The sequence below is a fragment of the Dama dama genome, chromosome 9 (assembly GCF_033118175.1).
Source record: "Dama dama isolate Ldn47 chromosome 9, ASM3311817v1, whole genome shotgun sequence".
Lineage (NCBI taxonomy): Eukaryota > Metazoa > Chordata > Mammalia > Artiodactyla > Cervidae > Dama > Dama dama.
The window spans coordinates 21878301-21901693 of NC_083689.1; the positions used below are offsets into that span (position 1 = coordinate 21878301).

Sequence of the window (23393 nt, forward strand, 5' to 3'; positions counted from 1 at the left end):
CCTGGCATCAGGGTCTTTTCCCATGAGTCGGCTCTTTGCCAAATACTTTGGCTCAGGTGGCGAAAGTATTGGAGCTTCATCCTCAGCATCTATCCTTCCAATGAATATTCAGGATTGATTTTCTTTAGGATTAACTGGTTTGATCTCCTTGCGGTCCAACAGACTCTCAAGAGTCTTCCACACCACAGTTCAAAATCATCAGTTCTTTGACTCTCAGCTTTCTTTATGGTCCAACTCTCAAATCCATACATGACTACTGGAAAAACCATAGCTTTGACTATTTAGACCTTTGTCAGCAAAGTGATGTCTCTGCTTTTTAATACACCGTCTAGGTTTTTCATAGCTTTTCTTCCAAGGAGCAAGCGTCTTTTAATTCCATAGCTGCAGTCACCATCTGCAGTGATTTTGGAGCCCAAGAAAATAAAGTCACTGTTTCCATTGTTTCCCCATCTATTTGCCATGAAGTGATGGGACCAGGTGCCATGATCTTAGTTTTTTGAATGTTGAGTTTTAAGCCAACTTTTTCACTAAATGCCATACAGTGTGATAGACAGATCCTGCATCCTGGTCAGGAGTGTGTTAGACTAACTCACATTCTGGCCACAGTAAGCAGAGCATGGGCCCACCATCTATCCCAGCTCACTCACAGCCTCTCCTTGTCTCCATAAGACTTTAACTATGGACTGAGGAACTGGTCTCAGTGAAGTCAGCCTCCTCACTTTCTCACTAGTAGATTCATTTCATGGAGAGTTTGACTCACTTTCCTCCTAGTGCCACTGAAGTTACCCACTTCCTGGCTTCAGATGGGAACAGAATGGTACAGAGTGGGTAACTGACTGGCTTAAATGGTCAGAGAAAACCATGAATATAAGACCACAAGTTAGGCAAATTCCAATGGAATAATTCCAAAAGTGAGTTTCATCAGGAAGGAGAGAAAGTTGGAGACCCGGCAAATACAGATTGAAAATTCACAGCCCCTCCTCCTCGCCCTCCTCTTCCTCTTCCCCCTTTGTCCCTCTCCCTCCCGTCTTCTCCTCTTCCTCCTCCAAAAGAGGCAAAGAGCATATGAGGCAGCAGTCATTGCATGGATCTGGGGACCTCTGGTGGTGAGAACTGAGTCAAGGTCACAGGAAATAGAAAAATGCCACAGGCACGGCCACAGTCCATCAAGTGGTTCCTGTGGTACCAAAGGCATGGGGGTGGGGCGCGGGAGGGACCTGGGATAGTCAATAAAGATGGAATTTAGCCAGCACTCTCAGATCCAAACACACACACACACACATGCACATCTTTCTGCTTCCCTTAGGCAAATTGTTTAAATCTATTATCAGTTTTTCTTTGAATTTTTTAAAAAGGCTTTTAAAAAATTATCTACTTGTTATTGGAGGTGGGACTCTTGGGGCTACAGAGAAACACAGACAGTTTCTGGCAGTGTGTCCTGGGCACCGTGGTGTGTGCCATGCTGTCCAGGTCTCCCCGGGAGTTGGGAGCCCAGACCCTCCACTCGTGGGGGGACATGCTCAGAGCCGTAGCCAGGAGGGGACAGGGCAGAGATGAGACAGCTGTGTGCAGCCACAAAGCCATCTCCTCTGTCTGCAGTTGCTGATTGAACTGCTTCTTGCAGCTTTATGGTAGCTAGTGTTTATTAAAAAGTAACGAGAGGGATTTCCCTGGCAGTCCAATGATTGAGACTCCATGCTTCCACTGCAGGGTGCATGGGTTCAATCCCTGGTTGGGGAGTCAAGATCCCACATGCCCTGCTGCATGGCCAAAAAAAAATTTTTTTTAATGTAGAGAGCATTTTCCTGGAGTGAATCTCATCTGCCACTTTGTGCTGTGGTTACATGAATTTTTTGGTAGAGAACTTTTTTTTTTTTTTTGTGAGTTTTTTTTTTTAATTAATTAATTAATTTATTTTTTCAGTGGGTTTTGTCATACATTGACATGAATCAGCAATAGATTTACATGTATTCCCCATCCCGATCCCCCCTCCCACCTCCCTCTCCACCCGATTCCTCTGGGTCTTCCCAGTGCACCAGGCCCGAGCACTTGTCTCATGCATCCCACCTGGGCTGGTGATCTGTTTCACCATAGATAGTATAGATGCTGTTCTTTCGAAACATCCCACCCTCACCTTCTCCCACAGAGTTCAAAAGTCTGTTCTGTACTTCTGTGTCTCTTTTTCTGTTTTGCATATAGGGTTATCATTACCATCTTTCTAAATTCCATATATATGTGTTAGTATGCTGTAATGTTCTTTATCTTTCTGGCTTACTTCACTCTGTATAATGGGCTCCAGTTTCATCCAGGTAGAGAACTTTTAAATGACCCATTTGAGAGATGTCTGCACCTGGATGCAGAGAAATATATCAATACTTTTACACTTTCTCATGGACAGAGGAACAGAAGGCACCTTTTCTTATTGCTGAAATGCCTGAGAATTTTTCTCCAGCCCAAAGGAAGGTGCCATTTCTTTCCTCTGCCATCACCTTTTTTCTCGCTGGTGTTGAATCCGCCCCCAAAGAGACACTGGTATCTGGGGACGTCTGTGGTGGTCATGACTTGGGGGATGGGTGCAGGGGTGCTATTCCATCCCTGACCCGGCCCAGGAGGTCCCACAGACCTCCTGCTCACTGGCCTGCTCGTTGACACCTGCTTGCTGGCCAAGGTGCCAAGAGGACACCCTGCCCTCAAAGGATGCACTTATAGTGGGGTGTGGTAGCTCCCCAGATGGCAAACATCCAACAAGAGCTTTTAATTTTCTCCATAAATGGTTTAAAAATTGCATAAACCCTTGAAAATAGTCGAGCTTGATGTGACTGAAAAGGGAAACGCCATTGTCCCACACCTGTCCTTCAGGAATTCCTGCTGGACTATTTTTCAGGTTTCTATTGGGAAAAATACCTCCTGCCCCTCCCTTCTGTCTTCTTATGAAATAATTGCAAAGCCTCTCTCCCCCTGCCTCTTTCTTACCTAGTCTTGCCAGGATCCTTGCATTTGAACTTGGTCATTGCCACTCACTCACTTACCTTGTACATTGCCTCTCCAGGCTTCGTGATGGCAGCCATGCCCCCCTCACTCTCTCTCTTCACCCTCCCTTCACTCTCTCTCCACCCTCCCCTCACTCTCTCTCCGCCTCTCTTTAGACCTGAGCATGCAGAACTCAGAGAGTGGATCGGATTCTCCGGCTTCCGTGGCTTTGTGTTCGTCGGCGGCTGCCCAGGCACCCGTGGCCCAGCCAGTGACAGCCTCCCCACAGGTAACAGATCAGCCCGCCTGTTGCTTAGGCAGCCCCGGGAAAACCAGTGCAGCCAGGGGACACATCCACCACGGTTTCAAAAAGCATTTAAATCTGCAGAGCCTGGCATCTCTATTTTTCTGAATTGACTTCTCACCTCCACGGCTGCTGCTGTTGAAATGCACCCTCATGTTCCTTCCTCTCCCCATGTTATCTGGCTTTTTCACCATTTGTTTTTAAAGGCCCCACCAAGGAATTGGTGAAATGATCCAAACTCAGAACCAAAGCCCCTCTCAGACTCTGATCGACTTCATTCTCATCTGCTAGCGGCAGTTTTCTTGTACCTTGGAAGTGAGCCTTCTACGCAGAAATGAGAATTCTTAGGATTGGTTCATAATCGAATCTAGCATTAGAAGTGGCATATTCTTTCAAATTTGCAGAGAATTTTCACGTCAAGTTTCTCCCAACTTCTAGATTTCCACAGTAGTTTGGAACACATCAGAAGGTAGACATAAACATAATTCTGCATGAAACTGAAGGTAATGGAGCAGACCAGAAATGGTAGACATGTGCAGAGGCCCACTATCCGTGATTTACAAATCTGAAAATTAGGAGTGGGACGGAGATAATTGGTACCAGCAAAAAAGAAAAATAAAACCCATAATTCAGCAAAAGCAAGTAGATAGACACCAACACCACTTATTCAGTTTGGAACACGTAGTCAGGCACGTGTGGCACTTATTTCTTAGAAGTGTGGCCACCCCAGCATGGGTACCTAGAGACCGTGATCACTTGTGGCTGTGGCCTCACTGTTTCCTTGCCTACCGCACCTGATGCATGGGCCCTCCACCCCCTGTTCCCTGGGGTCCCTCTCACCAGCCCCAGTCTCAGGTGGCCCAGGTCTGGGTGGTGGCCGCCTTCACTCTGGCGAGTGCAGGCAGACTGGTCCCAGCATTCTGCCATGAGCTCCATGTCCGTCCCAGGCTCCAGGGCTCCCGTCCCTGCTGGAGATGGGTCCAGCCCCCCAGCCCAGCATCAGTGGCTGCATCCCCCACCCCTTGGGCGCCTGTCTCGCCTGCAGGCTTCCTGAAGAGTGAGCACCCAGTGCCTCCCCAGTAAGGGGCTTTCTTGCTCCGTCCACCCCATGGTGCACGCCTCCTACTTCTCTCGGTCCCGCGCCATCCAGGAGAACTTGCCCGCGCAGTGTGAGTGTCCTGCCGCCAGCCCTACCAGGCTCCAAGCACCAGCAGTGTAGCCAGTGCCGCAGAGCAACTGAAGTTTGCAGTTCATTTAAATCAAAGTAAATGTCAATGGCCACAGAGATACACAGCTTTTGTCTTCCATATTGGATGCCTCAGCTTTGGAGTGTGTGCCTGTAAATCCTCAAAATTCTTATTTCTCTATTCGAGGTGAAATTCACATGACACAAGATTTGCCATTTTAAGGTGAACAATTTAGCAGTGTTTAAGACATTCACAGTGTTTTGCAACCTCCACCTCTGGCTAGTTCAAGGACATCTTCATCCTACCAAACAGAAACCCCCTCCCCATTAGCAATGACCCTCCATCCCTCACCCCCAGCCCCTGGCAACCAGGAATCCACTCTGTCCCTGTGGATCGGCCTGTTCTGGACGTTTCATGTAGATAGAATCACATGCTGTGTGTCCTGTGCCTGCTTCTCTCACTGAGCATCATGTTCTCGGGGTCCATTCACATTGTGTTGAGAGTTGGGCTTCTCCCCTTTTTCTGGCTGAGGGGTGCTCCCCTGTGTGGATGGACACTTCGGGTTTGTCCGTCCATCCTGTTGATCTCTGTCCCATCTGTGTTCTCTGTGTTTTTGGGGGTGAGTTCACGGAGGGCTAAGTGTGTTGAATTCTTAGTGCAGTGGTGTTCCTGAGGCCAAACCCTGCAGAATTACTGCGCCTGGTGATGCACAGGGTCCACGAGGCCAATCACAGAATCACAGTCCGCGCCAAAGCCCCAGGCTCACAGAAACAGATCCCTCCTATTCCTACCTCCCCTCGGGAGTGCATTTGATCCTTCCCGCTTTCCTAGCTTTGTCCGTCCAACCCGTTCTCCAGCAAAGTGAGAGAGCCATTCTGGGAAGACGGCCCGGGGGCCCAGAGAGCAGCCATGGAGCCCAGGAAGGGGCTGGCCTGAGTCTGGGTTAAAGAACTTCCAATACTGAGATGCTGGGACTGCGACCTAGCAGTGACCACTCTGGGCTTCCTTTCTTCCTGTGTGTTAAGCGGGGGCAGGTCGAGGGTGAACTGACAGGGTGGGGTGTGACCCAGCTTGTCCAGGGGGAGGTGGTGCGGACAGCACCCAGTTCTCAGCCCACATCACCCTGATGACTACAGATCCCCAGGAGAAAAAGCTGCTGGGGGCATGTGTGTGCCCTCCTTCTTACCGCCACCCCCCTCCACCTACGTTTCCATTAAGCAGCAGCAGGCACAGTCATGCCGGCTGTGAGCTGTATTTGTTTTCAGGACTCACGTATGATGAGCCTAAACGTCCTCTCTCCTTCCCTTGTAGAGGGTGTTGGTCCAGGCAGCGGGCTCGGCTCCCAAAGGGGCCCAGATGCAGCCGCTCTCCCTCCCCAGAGGCCAGCAGCTGCCGCAGCAGGTAACCACAGCGCAGGGGGCAGGGGGCACGGTTGGCATGGCATGCCTGGGGGCCCCCATCCGAACGGCAGTACTTGCTTTCCTGTTTCGTTGTTTCCTTTTGTGTGGCATGTTTGGCTCCTTACCAGGAAGCTCTTTGGAAGCATTTAAAAAAAAAAATCTGTCGGTGCAGATAGTTTGCTACAAGCCAAGAAAGCTGATGATCTTTATTCATTCAGATCTTCAGCCTTTGGGGCACAAGTGAGCCGCTAGGTAGAGCTGGGTGCAGCTGTAGACACGCAGGCAGATACCAGAGCTTTCTGAATAGGAGGAACATGGAGCCTCCAGCAGAGGTAGACCCACCCATAGGCAAGTGCTGGACCCTCAGACAGGTGCCTCTTGAGCAGTTAAATGACTAGAGAACAGAGTTTGAACGTGTGGGCTCAGCAGCCAGATCACAGCCCAGATGATTAGCTCAGAGAGGCAGCGTGATCTGAGCAGCGGTCGGCAGACCTTTTTTGGAAAAGGCCTCACAGTGCTTTTTGTTTGTTTGGTTGGTTTTGCAGGCCAGATGGTCTCAAGCACAACCATGCAACTCTCGTGGATGGGATGGTGTGGCCATGTGCCAATAAAACTTTATTTGTAAGATTAGGCGGGCCAGATGTGACCCAAGGACCAGAGTTTGCCAACTCCTGCTCTATGCGAGATGCTGAATTCAAATTTGTTCAGGCTCCCAAGCAATAGGACCTAGGAGCATAGTTTGGAGATGGCGAGACCCCAGAGGACACACCTCTCCCTTCAAGGGGCTCTGCTCAGATTAGCAGGGTGTTTAGAGAGGTTTGCCTGATGCTGTGTGATTTGGGGTTTCCTGTAGGAGGAGCGAGGAGAAGGCACTGGCACCCCACTCCAGTCCTCTTGCCTGGAAAATCCCATCGACGGAGGAGCCTGGTAGGCTGCAGTCCATGGGGTCGCTACGAGTCAGACACGACTGAGAGACTTCACTTTCATTTTTCACTTTCATGTATTGGAGAAGGAAATGGCAACCCACTCCAGTGTTCTTGCCTGGAGAATCCCAGGGACGGGAGATCCTGGTGGGCTGTCATCTATGGGGTCACACAGAGTCGGACACGACTGAAGTGACTTAGCAGCAGCAGCAGCAGCAGGAGGAGGAGCGAAGGCTCTGGGGGTGCCCAGCAGGGACCCTGCGTCTCTGCCTCACCTCCTCGAGGGAGGGGTGTGACCATGGCTCTGTGATTCCAGAAGCTTCCCCTGTTCCATGGGGCTGGGCATGTGTCCACCATTTCTCTCTGGGCTGACCTCTGCATCTTACCCACCCCCTACAGGCAAGAGGGGTTATGTGTGTGCACATGTCCCTGGGTTGTGTCCTCAGAGGTGGGAGTCGATCCAGTCCCGCCACTGCACAAAGGTCTACAGAGAGGCCATGATGAGACCTGACCCTGATTTCCTCATCCCCAGTGAGCTTGAATCAGGCATCCACTAAGCCTCCCTCCACAGCGGAGTCCTGAAGTTCCCCACACAGAGCTCTGGGCTCCATCAGAGAGCCTGCATCCTCCAGGGGTCATCAGCTGAGGCTGTGGACTGACAGAGGAGGGAGGGATCTTCCCACCGCCCCCGCCCTCCACCCGCAGACCCCCACCCCCACTCCAGGCCCAGCACTCCTACTGATTCTGCTCAGACCTTCAGTCTCTCCCCAGGGGGGTTCCCAAGGCCCCTCCCCCAACCCAGCTGCTGGCGCGGGGGTGATAGAGCATGTGAGCCACTTGAACCCCTGCCCTGCCGGAGGATGGGAGTAATGGGGAGTGGGATCACACTCCAAGGTCCCAGTTCTGTCCACATCTCTGGTGTCCGCCGTCAGGCAGGACCGGCCCCTCTGCCCAGTGGCCAGTAGACCCCAGTCACCATCACCACCACCAACGCCCCTCCCTACTCTGCATCTCGGCCCCCAGATGCCAGCTGGGCTCCTCTCCACCTGGAATGGGGGCCCCAACCTACTGCGGTAATCCCTGTCTGGGCTAATGCGGAATATGTGACCTCGACATGACTGTCTCTCCTAGTTTTTAGAAGTGCCGGCCAGGGGTAGGACAAGTGTAACGCACTAAGTGTTCACAAAAGGCGATAGGAGATATTTCCACCTGAATAATCTGGAAACCGCGTAACACCAAGTGTCTGCTGTTGTTTCAGGTCCAGCCGGTGCAGCACGTGTACCCCCCCCAGGTGCAGTACGTGGAGGGCGGGGACGCCGTCTTCACCAACGGAGCCTTGTACGTGGGTGTCTTCTCCCCTCCCCAGGAAGGGGTTTGCAGGGAACCCACCTGGCCACCATGCCTACTGAGCTCCCCTGGCGATGGGTTTGCCCACAATCTTCTCCCTTCACCTCCTGGTGGGGTGACCCAGCTATTACACCCCCATTAGGACATCACAGCCCAGTGGAGATATCAGAAATCATAGGCCTTTGTAGTTTTACTTCAAGGAAAGGCAGTTTAAAAAACAGAAACTCCAATCCACCCTTGAAGTCTGGAGAGCCCACCTTCGAAACCCAGAAACCATTTCCATCTCTGCTTTTTCATTCTGGCCTCTGTTAGCCTCTGGCTTATCTTGATGTTTAGAGAACTTGATCTTCTACTTGTCAAGGACGTCCAGGGCTCTCTGCTTTTGAACTCTGTGATGCTTGGGGCAGAATGATGTTGTTCCCAGAAGCTCGCTGCTCGGCATGCGCCCGTGTGCCTGCTTCTGACTCTGGTTTCACGACTCCCACTTTGGGGTGCTGGGAGAGTGCGGGGGCCTGACTGTGGTTAGAGATGTGACTGCTGGGATCCTGAGTGTCCACAGCTCAGCGCTGACACAGAGGAGCATGGGTGAACCCTGGGGCCTCAGCAGGCTCTGGGCGGCACTCTGGTGGTAGCGTCCTGGTTTGACTGCACTGCGGTCAGAGATGATGTCCCCCAGGATAGGAGGGATCGCCCTACCCGCTCCCCCCCCGAAGGGGCCTTCCCTCAGTCACCCCTGAGGAAAAACCCCTACTGACTGCCTTTCACTGCAGCAGGCTGGACATCAATGGACATGGTTAATGATTTGATCCAGATGTTAAAGGAACATCAGATGAATTCTTGGAATCCTTTAGATATTCTTTTTATTAAGCAATTACATTAAAAAAAAAGACTGACTTTCTGAGTTGAAAGAACTAGATTCTCAGGAAGCTGCAAAATGAGCCCAGAGTCCCTTGTACCATTCACCCGGGCTCCCCGTCCCACTCCCTGCCGCCAGTGGTGACTGCATCTGTGACTGCAGGACACTGACATCGGGTGTATTCAGCTTCACAGTCCTTACACGCACTTGTGCCCATGAGCCTCTGTGTGTGGGTGGGTGGGTGGGAGACTTTACATCATCTTATCCCCGGGGTAGCCCTCCCCGTTACCAGGGTCGGGTGCAGTCCCGCCCCATGCCCCCAGGGGGCCCCCGCGTGCAGTTCGCACCTGCGGTTTGTAAATGACCAGTTGTTGTGTCAGCCGGGATTCCACATGCTTTCTGAGACCCAGGCTGTGACCTTGGCTGTGTTGACAGTCCGTGGCTGACTTACCCACGCGCTCGGTGCCCTGGGCCCCGGCTTTGACACGACGCCTCTTCTCTCTCCACCAGGCGGACGGCCTACTCCTACAACCCCGAGCCTCAGATGTATGCCCCCAGCAGCGCCGCGTCCTACTTTGAGGCCCCAGGCGGCGCCCAGGTGACCGTGGCAGGCTCCTCCCCGCCCGCAGTCCCCTCCCACAGCATGGTGGGCATCACCATGGATGTCGGGGGCAGCCCCATCGTCTCCAGCGCGGGAGCCTACCTTATCCACGGGGGGATGGACGGCAGCAGGCACTCCCTGGCCCACACGTCCCGCTCGTCGCCGGCTACGGTATGTACGTCCCGGGCTCTGGAGAGGGCAGGTTAAACCCCCAACAGCAGCAGGATGGTGAGTAGAAGGCAGCTGGGACCACGGGCGTTGGGCCCCATCGGCCTCAGACAGGTGCCCCCTCTGTGAACCTGGGGCTCTCCCTTGGTAAAGACAGAGAGTGGTAGCCAGGCAGCTGCTGGGAGCGACGTTGCGTGCTGGTGGGTGCTACTGGTGCTGGTGTTCCAGCATGATCAGGTCATCATTGTCAGCCTCTAGGAGGTGGAGATCAGCCCTTCCCTGCGGAACTGGGCTGAACCAACGCAGAGCTGTACGGGCACACCTTGCCCCTGCCCCAAACCATGGCTCACCTGCTTTGGAAATGTATCTGCTTTGAAAACCCTATGTCCCATACTTACTCTTATTTTTAAAATTAGCACAGAATAGAGTGAACCCCTTGGGTGCACACAGCGACAAGCTCTGATGCGCACAGACTCGGCTGCCTGTCCCTGCATCAGGGTGCAGCACAGGACGTTGCCCCAGAACTCCCTGGGTATTTCTTGGTAGGGACACCGTCCTCTCCCCCACGAGCCCTGCCAGCCGTCAGTCTGTCCTCCAGCACTGCAGTTTTGCTTTGGTCAGGGGGAGATCTTCCCCAAGATCCCCACTGTGGCCCCTTATTTCCCCAGTGTGGATCCTGGCGATCCCGGCCAGTTGTTGTGTGAGTCACTGGCTCCTTCCTCTTCCTCCGTCGTCTTCCTTTACCCAAAAGCTCATTCATCCATTCACCAGCCGAGGGCCGCCTGGGCTGTTTCCAGTTTTTCATGATTTTGAATAAAACAGCTAGAAGTACTCACATGTGTAGACACATGTTTTGCTTTCTCTGGGGTTAATCAGCGCCTATGAGTGGGATTGCTTGCTCCTATGGTAAGTACCTGTTTAACTTTATCCGAAACCACCCATGTTTTTCTGGGTAGTGTTGAGTTCCTCCCCCAGCCAGCTGTGAGCCCCTCTCATCCACCTCGTCGCCAGCAGCTTTCATTCTCAGATGTCGTCAGCATCTTTTGTTTTAGCCATTTTCATCAGTGTGCGGTGACAGTGGTTGTAATTTGCATTTTCGTAATCACTAGTGATGGCAAGAACCTATTCATGGGCTTTGCATTTCATATATCTATTCTCTGGGGATGTGTCAGTTGAAGTTTATTGTTATTATTTTAACTGTGTTATCTGTTTTCTTACTGTTAATTTTGAGAATTGTTTGTATATTCTGGATTCAAGTCCCCTGCCAGATTTGTGATTTGCAAATATTCTTTCCTAGTCTCTAAAGTGTTTTTTCATTCTCTTACAATTCTATATAAATTTTAGATCAGTTTATCTATATTTACAAAAAAATTCCTAGTGAGATTTTGATTAAATAGCCTTAAAGCTCTATATCATTTTGGAGAGAATTGACATCTTTTAAGTATCTTTTGGTTTTGGAGCTATTGTAAGTGGTATTGATTTTTAATTTCTAACTCTTCATTGCTAATATATGAAAATATAGTTGATTTCTGGCTCTTGACTTTGCCTCCTGAGACTTTACCAAACTCACTTTTTTAGTTCTGAGAGTTTTTTTGTGGTCTGCAAATAGGAACAGTTTTATTTCCCCCTTTCCAATCTGGATGACGTTTATTTCTTTTTCTTGCCTTACTGCACTCGCTAGAACATCCTGTGAGTGCTAATTCATGTCCCACTCTTTGCGACCCTATAGACTGTAGCCCACCAGGCTACTCTGACCATGGGATTCTCCAGGCAAGAATACTGGAGTGGGCTGCCGTGCCCTCCTCCAGGGGATCTTCCCAACCCAGGTATCGAACCCATGTCTCTTCTATCTCCTGCATTGGCAGATGGGTTCTTTACCACTATCGCCACCTGGGAAGCCCAGGACGTCCTGTACGATGTTGCATATGAGTAGTGAGAGTGGATATCCCTTAGGGAAAAGCTTCAGTCTTTCATCTCGAAGTGATGTTACCTGGAGGGTTTTCACAATGCCCTTTTTCAGTTTGAGGACGTTTCCTTCTATTCCCAGTTTTCTGAGAGTCTTTATCATAATTAGATGTTGAGTTTTGTCAAATGCTTTCTTTTCATCGATACAATCGTGTGCTTTTTCTTCTTTAGACTGTTGATATAATGGGTCAACTAAAAAATACCTTCCTGTTTTTGTGGAGGCCTAATCTTCAGTAGAAGGGGATGCTCTAGGCTCATCCCTGTTCTCTCGATCCTGATGTGTTTCAGGGTCACCCTGATATCAGAGGCCCCCCAAGTCTCGCTGGCCTCTCCTTTCTATGTCCAGAGTGTGGGCGCCGTCTGCCCCGCCATTCCGGGCACCCCCAGCCTGTGCCTCCCCACCTGCTCCCTGCAGGGCCCTCAGCACACCCTCAGAGGACTGGCTGGCAGACCTGAGCGTGGAGCTGCTGTCCAGTCGGGAGTGTTCCTCACAGACATGACGCCTCCGCATCAGCAAACTGCATCGACTCATACTAGTGAATAAACTAGGGTCACGGGTCACAGTCCAACTGCAGTCGTCGGTCATGATGTTCTCTGTGGTCCATACCACCTCACCACAAACAAAGGCAGCTCAGACCCTGGGCTGCCCTGTCACTGTGGTCTGATATCTGGGTTTCAAGTTTTTTCATTGATTGAAAATCCATATACAGTCTGTATTTTGACACCCTACCCTGCTCTTCCAGGACAGATTTTATTTTCTTGAGTTCCAAAATCACTGCGGACAGTGACTGTAGCCATGAAATTAAAAGATTCTTGCTCCTTGGAAAGAAAACTGTGACAAACCTAGATAGCGTATTAAAAAGCATTATTCTGCCAACAAAGATCTGTCTAGTCAAAACTATGGTTTTTCCAGTAGTCATGTATGGATGTGAAAGTTGGACCATAAAGAAAGCTGAACACTGAAGAATTAATGCTTTTGAATTGTGGTGCTAGAGAAGACTGTTGAGAGTCCCTTGCTGCAAGGAGATCAAACAAGTCAATCCTAAAGGAAATCAACCCTGAATATTCATTGGAAGAACTGATGCTGAAGCTGAAGCTCCAAACCTTTGGTGACGTAATGCAAAGAGCCAACTCATTGGAAAAGACCCTGATGCTGGGAAAGATTGAGGGCAGGAGGAGAAAGGGGCAACAGAGGATGAAATGGTTGGATGACATCATCAACTCAATGGACATGAGTTCAAGCAAACTCAGAGAGATAGTGAAGGACAGAGAAGCCTGGTGTGCTGCAGTCCATGGGGTCACAAAGAGTTGGAAACAACTTAGCAACTGAACAACAATAGGTAGAATCTAAAATATGATACAAATGAATTTATTTACAAAACAGATTCACAGACACAGAAAACAAAGTTATGGTTACCAAAGGGGAAAGTGGGTGGGGGAGGGATAAATTAGGAGTTTGGGATTAGCAGATATAAACTACTATACATAAAATAGATAAACAGTAATGTCCTACTGTACAGCTCAGGGAACTATATTCAGTATCCTTTGATAAACCCAAGTGGAAAAGAGTATGAGAAAGAATATATATATTTTAGTTGCAGTATTTGGGGCCTTGGGATGACAGATTCAAGTTCTGCAGTGTGCAGGCTACAGCAGACATCTCTGAGATATGCCACTTGAAATCCTAGGAGTTTCTTGTCTGAGTCATTGGAGACTCAGCTCCTGCTTTCAGGACCCCAGCAAACATCCTTGCTTTGACCACCTGCACTCGCGGGTATAGAGGAGCTAAATCTCACATCCTCTGTCCAGCTCACCGAGAAGACCGTCACGTGATCACTCCAAAAAGATGTGTCTGTGAGGGACTAGCTTCCGTCTACACTCAGTAAGACTGATGGAGAGCCCATCCATGCCTCCTCTGGCCTGGCTTCCCACGCGGGCCCCTCCATTCTCATGGCACCCTTCCTGGTGGCCCACGGGGCTGGTGCACCATCCACGTGGCCTCACAGCTCACAATGGATCATCAGCCGCAAAACGGCTCTTCTCTTGTAGCCTGTGTTTTCAGGGAAGATCAGGATATCTTGATGGCGAGCTCATATGCCTACTGGGCTTTTGCTAGAGGCTACCTTGCCCCCTGGACAGACCTTTGTCCAAATACCACAGGAAACATTTTGCCAGCAAAAGCACATCTATTTTTCTCTAAAATACTCATCATCAGACTTCCCTGGCAGTCCAGTGGTTAAGACTTAGTGCTTTCACTGCAAGTGAAGTGGGTTTGACCCCTGGTCAAGGAACTAAGATCGTGCAATCAACCAAAACAATAAATAAATGAATAAATAAATAATTCATCATCACTTTTTATCTGTTTAAGAGACATTTTAAAAGAATTTTAGGTTTATAGAAAAATCGAGCCTCAAATCAGTTCCTTTCAGTCATTCAGTCGTGTCCGACTCTTTGCGACCCCACGGACTGCAGGCAACCCAGGCTTCCCTGTCCATCACCAACTCCTGGACCATACTCAAACTCATGTCCATTGCGTCGGTGATGCTATCCAACTATCTCATCCTCTGTCATTCCCTTCTCCTCCTGCCTTCAATCTTTCCCAGTATCAGGGTCTTTTCCAATGAATCGATTCTTCACATCAGGTGGCCAAAGTATTGGAGTTTCAGCTTCAGCATCAGTCCTTCCAATGAATATTCAGGACTGATTTCCTTTAGGATGGACTGGTTGGATCTCCTTGCTGTCCAATGGACTCTCAAGAGTCTTCTCCAAAAAAGGCATCAATTATTTGGCATTCAGCTTTCTTTATAGTCCAACTCTCACATCCATACATAACTACTGAAAAAACTATAGCTTTGACTAGATGGATCTTTGTTGGCAAAGTAACATCTCTCTGCTTTTTAATATGCTGTCTAGTTTGGTCATAACTTTCCTTCCAGGAGCAAGCATCTTTTAATTTCAGGGCTGCAGTCACCATCTGCAGTGATTTTAGAGGCCCCCAAAATAATGTCTCTCACTGTTTCCATTGTTTCCCCATCTATTTGCCATGAAGTGATGGGACCAAATGCCATGATCTTAGTTTTCTTAATGTTGAGTTTTAAGCCAACTTTTTCATTCTCTTCTTTCACTTTCATCAAGAGGCTTTTTAGTTCTTCGCTTTCTGCCATAAGGGTAGTGTCATCTGCATATCGGAGGTCATTGATATTTCCCTTGGCAATCTTGATTCCAGCTTGTGCTTCATCCAGCCCTGCATTTCTTTTCTTTTTTTTTTTTTATTTTTTTTCAGCCCTGCATTTCTTATCATGTACTCTGCATATAAGTTAAATAGGCAGGGTGACAATATACAGCCTTGATGTACTCCTTTCCCAATTTGGAACCAGTCTGTTGTTCCATGTCCGGTTCTAACTGTTGCTTCTTGACCTGCATACAGATTTCTCAGGAGGCAGGTCAGATGGTCTGGTATTCCCATCTCTTTCAGAATTTTCCATGGTTTGTTGTGATCCATACAGTCAAAGGCTTTGGCATAGTCAATAAAGCAAAAGTAGATGTTTTTCTGGAACCCTCTTGCTTTTTTGATCATCCAGCAGATGTTGGCAATTTGGTCTTTGGTTCCTGTACCTTTTCTAAATTCAGCTTAAACATCTGGAAGTTCAGGGTTCACGTACTGTTTAAGCCTGGCTTGGAGAATTTTGAACATTACTTTGTTAGCAAAATGGTTGTCTGAGGAGGCCTTACAAATAGCTGTGAAAAGAAGAGAAGCTAAAGGCAAAGAAGAAAAGGAAAGATATATCCATTTGAATGCAGAATTCCAAAGAATAGCAAGGAGAGATAAGAAAGACTTCCTCAGCGATCAATGCTAAGAAATAGAGGAAAATAATAGAATGGGAAAGACTAGAGATCTCTTCAAGAAAACTAGAGATACCAAGGGAACATTTCATGCAAAGATGAGTGTAATAAAGGACAGAAATGGTATGGACCTAACAGAAGCAGAGATATTAAGAAGAGGTGGCAAGAATACACAGAAGAACTATACAAAAAAAATCTTCATGACCCAGATAACCACGATGGTGTGATCACTCACCTAGAGCCAGACATCCTGGAATGACAAGTCAAGTGGGCCTTAGGAAACATCACTACAAACAAAGCTAGTGGAGGTGATGGAATTCTAATTGAGCTATTTCAAATCCTAAAAGATGATGCTGTGAAAGTGCTGTACTCAATATACCAGCAAATCTGGAAAACTCAGCAGTGGCCATAGGACTGGAAAAGGTCAGTTTTCATTCCAATCCCAAAGAAAGGCAATGCCAAAGAATGTTTAAACTACCACACAATTGCGCTCATCTCACACACTAGCAAAGCAATGCTCAAAATTGAACCTAAACCAGAGAATTTCCATAACCCCCCACCCCATACCCACACAGAGCTCTCCTTATTATTAACATCTTACCTAAGTTTGGTGCATTTGTTACAGTCACTAAACCAATAGTGACACCTTATTGCTATTAACTAAAGCCCTGGTTGACATTAGGGCTCCCTCTTTGTGTTGTACGTTCCATGGGTTTTGACAAACTTCTAATGATGTCATCACTTTTGAATTTGGTTTTTGCACATTTCTTTGCAAAGGGGGAAGCAGTGTCCCTTTGAAAGATCTATCTGAAATTTTTGTCTCTGTTCTGCTTTAAGTGACAGAATTAAAGAATGCTAATGGAAAGCACTCTGGCACTTATTCTAAAAAGTCTCAGTTAATTTTCCAGAGAAGTCATCATCCTATTTAGCGTGACACAAACCCAAGGGATACATGTGGTCATCATTCAATAAAAACTTCCTTCTAATTTCCTTCATCTTTTCCTTATGGTCTTGTTTACTTTCATGGCTCTGTATGCAAATACCCACAGTGTGTGACTCCTGATTGACTTCTGGTCCACAGATGGGACTTCTGATTGGTTAATAGGGTTGAGTGGGAATTGGTTTCCAGGTCTTGGGGAGGTCATTGGGTCAATGAGGTCAATGACCATTTGGGGAGGCTGGCTGAAGGACCTATAGGAAAGCTTTGTGCTCTTTTTACAACTTTTTTGTAAGTCTGGATATATTTCCAAACTAGAAAATTTTTTAAAATGTTTAATTGATGAATTAAGAAGTCGAACTACAATATTTTAAGTTCTGAGAACTACAAAAAGAGTGAAACATGTTTGTTAGCCTTTAAAAATGGCTACTTGGACTTCCCTGGGGGTCCAGTGGCTGAGACTCTGCACTCCCAACGCGGGGGGTCTGGGTTCCATCCCTGGTCGGGGAACTGAGATCCCACATGCCACAAGGCACGGCCAGATCCAGCCTTGAGATACAAGTTTGCTTCGATATTGGTCATTGCTGGCCCTTTGCAGGGGTGATCTTGATCTGTCGGGTCATTTTAATGAGATTACTGTGTTATGGATGGAATGACCATTTGGGCGGACACTAATGAACTCAGAGAAGAAGTAACTTTCACCCTCCCTTAGAAGACATGAATCTAGTCCTTATGTCAGGCAAAATCTTGCCAGGATTATACAAGAAAGGAAAGGAATTTTTTAAATTCCTTAAAAATGTTTAAAATACTAGACCAATTTCAATATACATGTGCGTGCATGCTCAGTTGCTCAGTCATGTCTGACTCTTTGCCACCCCATGAATTGTAGCTGTCCAGGCTCCTCTGTCCGTGGGATTCTCCAGGCAAGAATACTGGAGTGGCTTGCCATTTCCTTCTCCAGGGGGTCTTCCTGGCCTGGGGGTCAAGCCTGCGTCTCCTGCACTGGCAGGTGGACTCTTTACCACTGAGCCACCTGGGATACTTGAGAGCTATTAAAACTTATCTGCACTCTGCTATCACATTTAATTCCTGAGACACTGTGTCTTTGATCATAAGTCCTTAAGCCTTGTCTCCCCACCTTTCTCCAGAGCCCTTAAAGCATGATATGTGTGTACCCTTTTTCACAGGCATTCTGCTAATAATTCACGCAGTGGAAGTCAGTGAAATTAAATTGCCAAGGAAAAGGAATAAGGGCTGCACTGCATGCAATCAAAAATAAAGATGGAGGACTTCCCTGGTGGTCCAGTGATTTACACTTTGCCTTCCAATGTGGAGGGTGCAGGTTCAATCCCTGGTTGGGGAGCTAAGATTCCACATGCCTTTTGGCCAAGAAAACAAAACATAAAACAGAAGCAATATTGTAGCAAATACAATAAAAACTTTAAAAAAACAAAAAGGTCCACATCAAAAAAAAAATCTTAAAAGAAATAAAGATAAAACTCCTGGTAAGTCAAGAAATATGTATGTGTATATATATATGTATAACATGTATACATATGTTATATATGTATATTATATACATATACATAATATTATATACATAATATACATATAATATATGTGTGTATAATATATATAATATATATATGTATAACATGCACCCATGTTATATATAATACCAAGATGTAAAGGAATCCTCAAAAAGTTGAGAAAACAGAAATGATTTTAGGGATGCCTAGCCCTGGGGTGGGAATGGGGCACCTCTACATCCATCCTTGGCTCTTCCTTACATGTTGGACATGTGCAGCTACCACTTTAATAAAAAAATTTTTTTAATAATAAGAAACTCCAGTGGAGTATAAAATTAGTTTCCACTTTAAACACGAACTTTTCCAGCCCCTGAGAGGACTGAGCAAGCCTTTTGTACTTGTGCAGTTAGAATCCCTGGGTCAGGTTTGTAAGCAAGCCTCCCCTCCGACTCAACACCCAACTCCCACCCCCATCGCCCCATCCCCCCATCCCCCCCACCCCCGCCCCGACTGACTTCCAAGTTCCAGTGTGAGAGGTTCCTTTTCCAAGGACGCTGGCTGACTGGGCGCTGCTCGGGGCTGGGAGGCGGCGCCGCAGCGCCCTCTGCTGGATGCACTGCGCTGTGCCTTCCGTCCTAACTTCAGGGCACCAACCTCTCCATCCGAACTTGGGGAACTAGGGATGTTTTCCTGAACTTCATCACCTTCAGAAGCGTCCCCGATGTCTTAATTTTAAAATGCAGTGAACACCTTGGGAGGTTCCACTTTGAATCAAGTTAATTTAATGTATAATATCAGTGGGCTTGTTCAGACCCTGTTTACTAGCTAGGGGGTTTTGAGGATGGCCTTACACAGCAAATGTTCATTTGTATTCTTTTCCACAATACTCAGAACTCCACGCCTTTTAGCAGTCAGTCTTACATATGTCTGGCACCCTCTCAGGAGCTCCATGAGGTCAAAATTGTTTTCATGGGCTTCCCTGATGGCCCAGTGGTTAAGAATCCACCTGCCAATGCAGGGGACAGATTCAGTCCCTGATCTGGGAAGATCCCACATGCTGTGGGGCAACTAAGCCTGTGTGCCACAACTACTTACTGAGCCTGTACTCTAGAGCCCACAAGTCGAATCTGCTGAAGCCCGTGCACCTTAGAGCCTGTGCTCTGCAATAAGAAAAGCTACTGCAATGAGAAGCCCTTGAACCACAACTGGAGAGTAGCTCTGGAGACTCATTCGGTAAAGAATCTGCCTTCAGTGCGGGAGACCTGGGTTCAGTCCCCAGGTTGGGAAGATCTCCTGGAGTAGCACATGGCAACCCACTCCAGCATTCTTGCCTGGAGAATCCCCATGGACAGAGGAGCCTGGCGGGCTGCAGTCTATGAACACATGAAATGCTATTTTTCCTTGAAAGGATGACAGACAAATTATGATTATTCAGACTTGGAGATCTGGCCCACATTTTCTCAAAAATGAAAGGCTGTGAGCCTGACACATCCAGGGAAACAACTGACAGATTTTATTGCCAATATGTTCTACAAAAAAAGAAAAAAATAGAACTTTGGAAAACTGGTATCTTGCTGAAATGGCTGGATGTTTTCAATATTGTATGATGAAATGTGTCAGTATTTGGAAGATCTGCAACTTGGTGAACCAATATTTCCAAGTGACCGGTGCACAGTGTTACAAAACTAGGCATGTGAGTAAAAAGATTCATTCAAATTGTAAGTGAGACTAAAGTTTTTTTAGTTATATAGTTTTTTTTTGAGGTGAATTTCACAGAACATAAAAATGCACCATTTTAATTATGTAAAAGGGTACAAACCAGTGGTATTTGGTACATGTTCACAATGTTGTGTAACCATTACCCTACCGAGTTCCAGAACATTCTCATCACCCTGTACCAGTTAGTAGTCACCCTCCCCCGCCACCCCATTCCTTCCTCCTCCAGCCCCCAGCAACTAAACTAATCTGCTTTCTGTCTCCATGGATTCACCTGTTCTGGACAAATGGAACCCCTCACACGTGAACCCCTCACATGCAGCCTTTTATGTCTGGCTTGTCTCACTGAGCATCATATTTTCAAGGCTCATTCACATTGTAACATGTGTCAGTGCTTTACTCCTTTGGGGGCATGAATAATATTGTATGTGTGGACCATATCTTGTTTATCCATTCATTGGTGACTGACATTTGCATTTCTCTGCTTTCTTGTCATTATGAATAATGCTACTATGGACAAGTTTTTGTTAGAACACCTGTTTTCAATTATCTTGGGTCTAATGGCATTGTTGGGTCCTGTGGCTTAACTGAATTTATGTTTAACAAATGTTTACCAGAGTGGCTGAACCATTTTGCATTTCCACCAGCAATGGACAAGGGTTCCCAATTCCTCCCCATCCTTGCCAACACTTGTCATTAATATTTTTCTTTTTTCTTTTACTAACCATCCTCGTGGGTATAAAGTGGTACCTCATTGTGGCTTAGTTTGTATTTCCCTAATGACTAATGATGTTGAGCATCTTTTTATGTGCTTATCGGAGACATATCTATTCTAGACTTTTGCCCATTTTCTAATCAGGTCATTCTGTCATTTTGTTTTTGAGTTGTGAGAGTTCTTTATAATATTTTGGATATAGGCCCTGATTAGATATATGATTTGCAAAGATGTTCTCCCACTCCATGGGTTGTCTTTTCACTGTCTTGATAGTGTTCTTCAATGTACAAAAGTTTTTAATTTTGATGAAATCCAATTTATCTTTTTTTACCTTTTTTTTTTTAAATTTTACTTTAGGTGTCATGTCTAAAATTCCCAAATCCAAGGTCATGGAAATAACATTTTACCTGATTACTTCAGGTTTTTTTCTCTAAGGGTTTTGTTCTTTTAGCTCTTACATGTAGTTCTTTGATCCATTTTGAATTGATTTTGGTATATGCTGTGAGGTGAGGGTCCCACTTCATTCTTTTGCATGAGGCTATCTATTTATCCCACCATCATTTGTTGAAAAGTATCTTCTTTCTCCATTGACTGGTTTGAACACCCTTGTTGAAAATCAATTGACCCTGGATGTATGGGTTTATCTCTGGACTCTCAATTCCATCCCCTTGTTCTCTATGTCTATTCTATTCTGGTACTGCACTACTTTGGTTACTGACTTTGTAATCAATTTTGAAATGAGGACTTGTGAGTCTTCCAACTTGGTACTTCTTTTTCAAGATTGTTTTGATACTTGGGGTCCCCTGCAATGCCATGTGAATTTTAAGATCAACTTATCCATTTGAGAAGGCACTTGGAAGCTGTGTAGGGAATTTTGATAGAGATTGCATTCTGCCTATAGATCAGTTAGGAGAGTATTACCCTCTTAATGGGCTTCCCTGTGGCTCAGAGGTTAAAGCCTCTGCCTGCAATGTGGGAGACCTGGGTTTGATCCCTGGGTCAGGAAGATACCCTGGAGAAGGAAATGGCAACCCACTCCAGTATTCTTGCCTGGAGAATCCCATGGACAGAGGAGCCTGGTGGGCTACAGTCCACGGGGTCGCAAAGAGTCAGACATGACTGAGGGACTTCACTTTCACCCTCTTAATAGTAAGTCTTCCAGTCCATGAACATAGGATGTCTTTGTTTGTTCTGATCATCTTTAAGTTCTTGAAATGTTTCATAGCTTTTTCAGTGTACAATTATTTCATCTCCTTGATGAAACATATTCCTAGGTATTTTATTCTCTTTGATACTATTTCAAATAGGATTGTTTTCTTCATTTCATTTTGCTATCATTCATTGTTTAAAATAATTGATTTTTGTATATGCATCTTGTATCTTGCAACTCTGGGGCTGATAGTTTTTTTGTGTGGATCCTTCAGAATTTTCCATATTTAAGATCATGCTATCTGTAAACAGAGGTCGTTTTGCTTTTTCTGCTTCCATGTGGATGCCTTTTATTTCCTATTTCCTATTTATTTCCTATTTCCTTTTATTCCTATGACCCTGGCTAGAACTTCCAGTACAATGTCAAATAGCAGTGGTGAGAATGGACATTCTCAGCCATGGTCAAAAGAGGTGGTGGGTGAAGCAGAAGCCCCTCGTTCCTGAACACAGCTCCAGGAACTGGTTCATCTATACTTTCTGAATGCACTGGGCCTGCTTTTTACAGAAGCATCTCTGTGGTCTTTGCCTCCCCTGGGTGCTGAAGGGTCATTTCTTCCAGCAGAGCTCACGTTTGCATTTTCCATGAAAGAGTTGGGCTCAGATGTAGTGGTTGCCACACATGACCTTTGTACAGACCTGTCGTGGCCCCTCAGCCCTCACCTCTGAGAGGCCTGAGATTCTATCTCAGAAGCCCTGTCCCAGGAAGGGCCCCCTTGTAAGCTGCACATGACTCCCCGCCACTCGGTCCCATCTCTGTGGCCCCAGGAACCTGTGCCCCCCAATTGCAGGACTGGGGTTGTGGCCTCATGGTGTTCTCCCAAAGCCTGCAGCCAGGAGACCCTGGGCATTGCAACATGACAGACTGACCTGGAAATCAGTGCCACAAACTATCCCCACCATCAATGGTCCTCTGGTTCTCCCAGGGCACGTGACGGGTGTGGGGAGCAGCAGGCAGTTATTATGCTGACTTCGCTTAAACTTGAACTTACGCAGCCACTAAGTCTTCTTGTGCATGCTCACATGCAGACTCGTTGAAACTTGGCTGCCCATGTAGACCGGCCCGTGTAGACAGGAGGACCCCCCTGCTGCTGGTGTCCGACGGGCTCTGGGCGCCTCCGCATGTGATGAAGTAACTCTCCGGGCTGAGGCTTCACTACCCCTCACAATCCATCCCTCACCTAACCCATCCCCTGCCTATGTCCAGCCTGGTTTCTATTCCATAGGCACGCGGATCTTTGGATATTAATACAAACAAATCTTGGCTGATGCTAACTATCTGATTTCCTTTTTTTTTTTTCCGTTTTGTTTTGTTTCTGCGCACATTTTCTTTAGCTTGAAATGGCGATTGAAAACCTCCAAAAAAGCGAAGGGATCACCTCTCACAAAAGCGGTTTACTCAACAGCCATGTAAGTGTGCGTCGACCTGCTGGTCTGCCCTGCTCTGCCTGTCACCTACATAGGCATTTTAAAATCAAACAGGGCATTCCCTGGTGGCCATGACCACAGGTTCAATCCCTGATCCCAGAACTGAGACCTGGCAAGCTGTGCAGTGAGGCCAAAAAAAGAAAAAAGAAAACAATGAGTTGACACCTTTAAAGTGCCAAAAAGGGGAAGGAGGAAGCCAATCTAGAATTCAGCAAAAATATCCTTCTAATGAGAAAGGAAATCAAGATAGACTCTTCCTTTGTGAGAGGAGAATAACGACGCCTCCCTCCTGGTGGGA

General features: G+C 47.1%; 1 protein-coding gene across 1 annotated transcript in view; it reads left to right on the forward strand.

Moving 5' to 3' along the window:
- The window catches only part of RFX2 (regulatory factor X2), an 89911-nt gene that overhangs the window by 45685 nt on the left and 20833 nt on the right, over positions 1–23393 (forward strand). Inside the window, exons 2-6 of the mRNA XM_061150579.1 lie at positions 3147–3259; positions 5773–5862; positions 8043–8122; positions 9498–9759; positions 23003–23077. Coding sequence (XP_061006562.1) covers positions 3155–3259; positions 5773–5862; positions 8043–8122; positions 9498–9759; positions 23003–23077 — 612 coding nt within the window. The 5' untranslated portion in view covers positions 3147–3154. The remainder of the gene's footprint in view (positions 1–3146; positions 3260–5772; positions 5863–8042; positions 8123–9497; positions 9760–23002; positions 23078–23393) is intronic.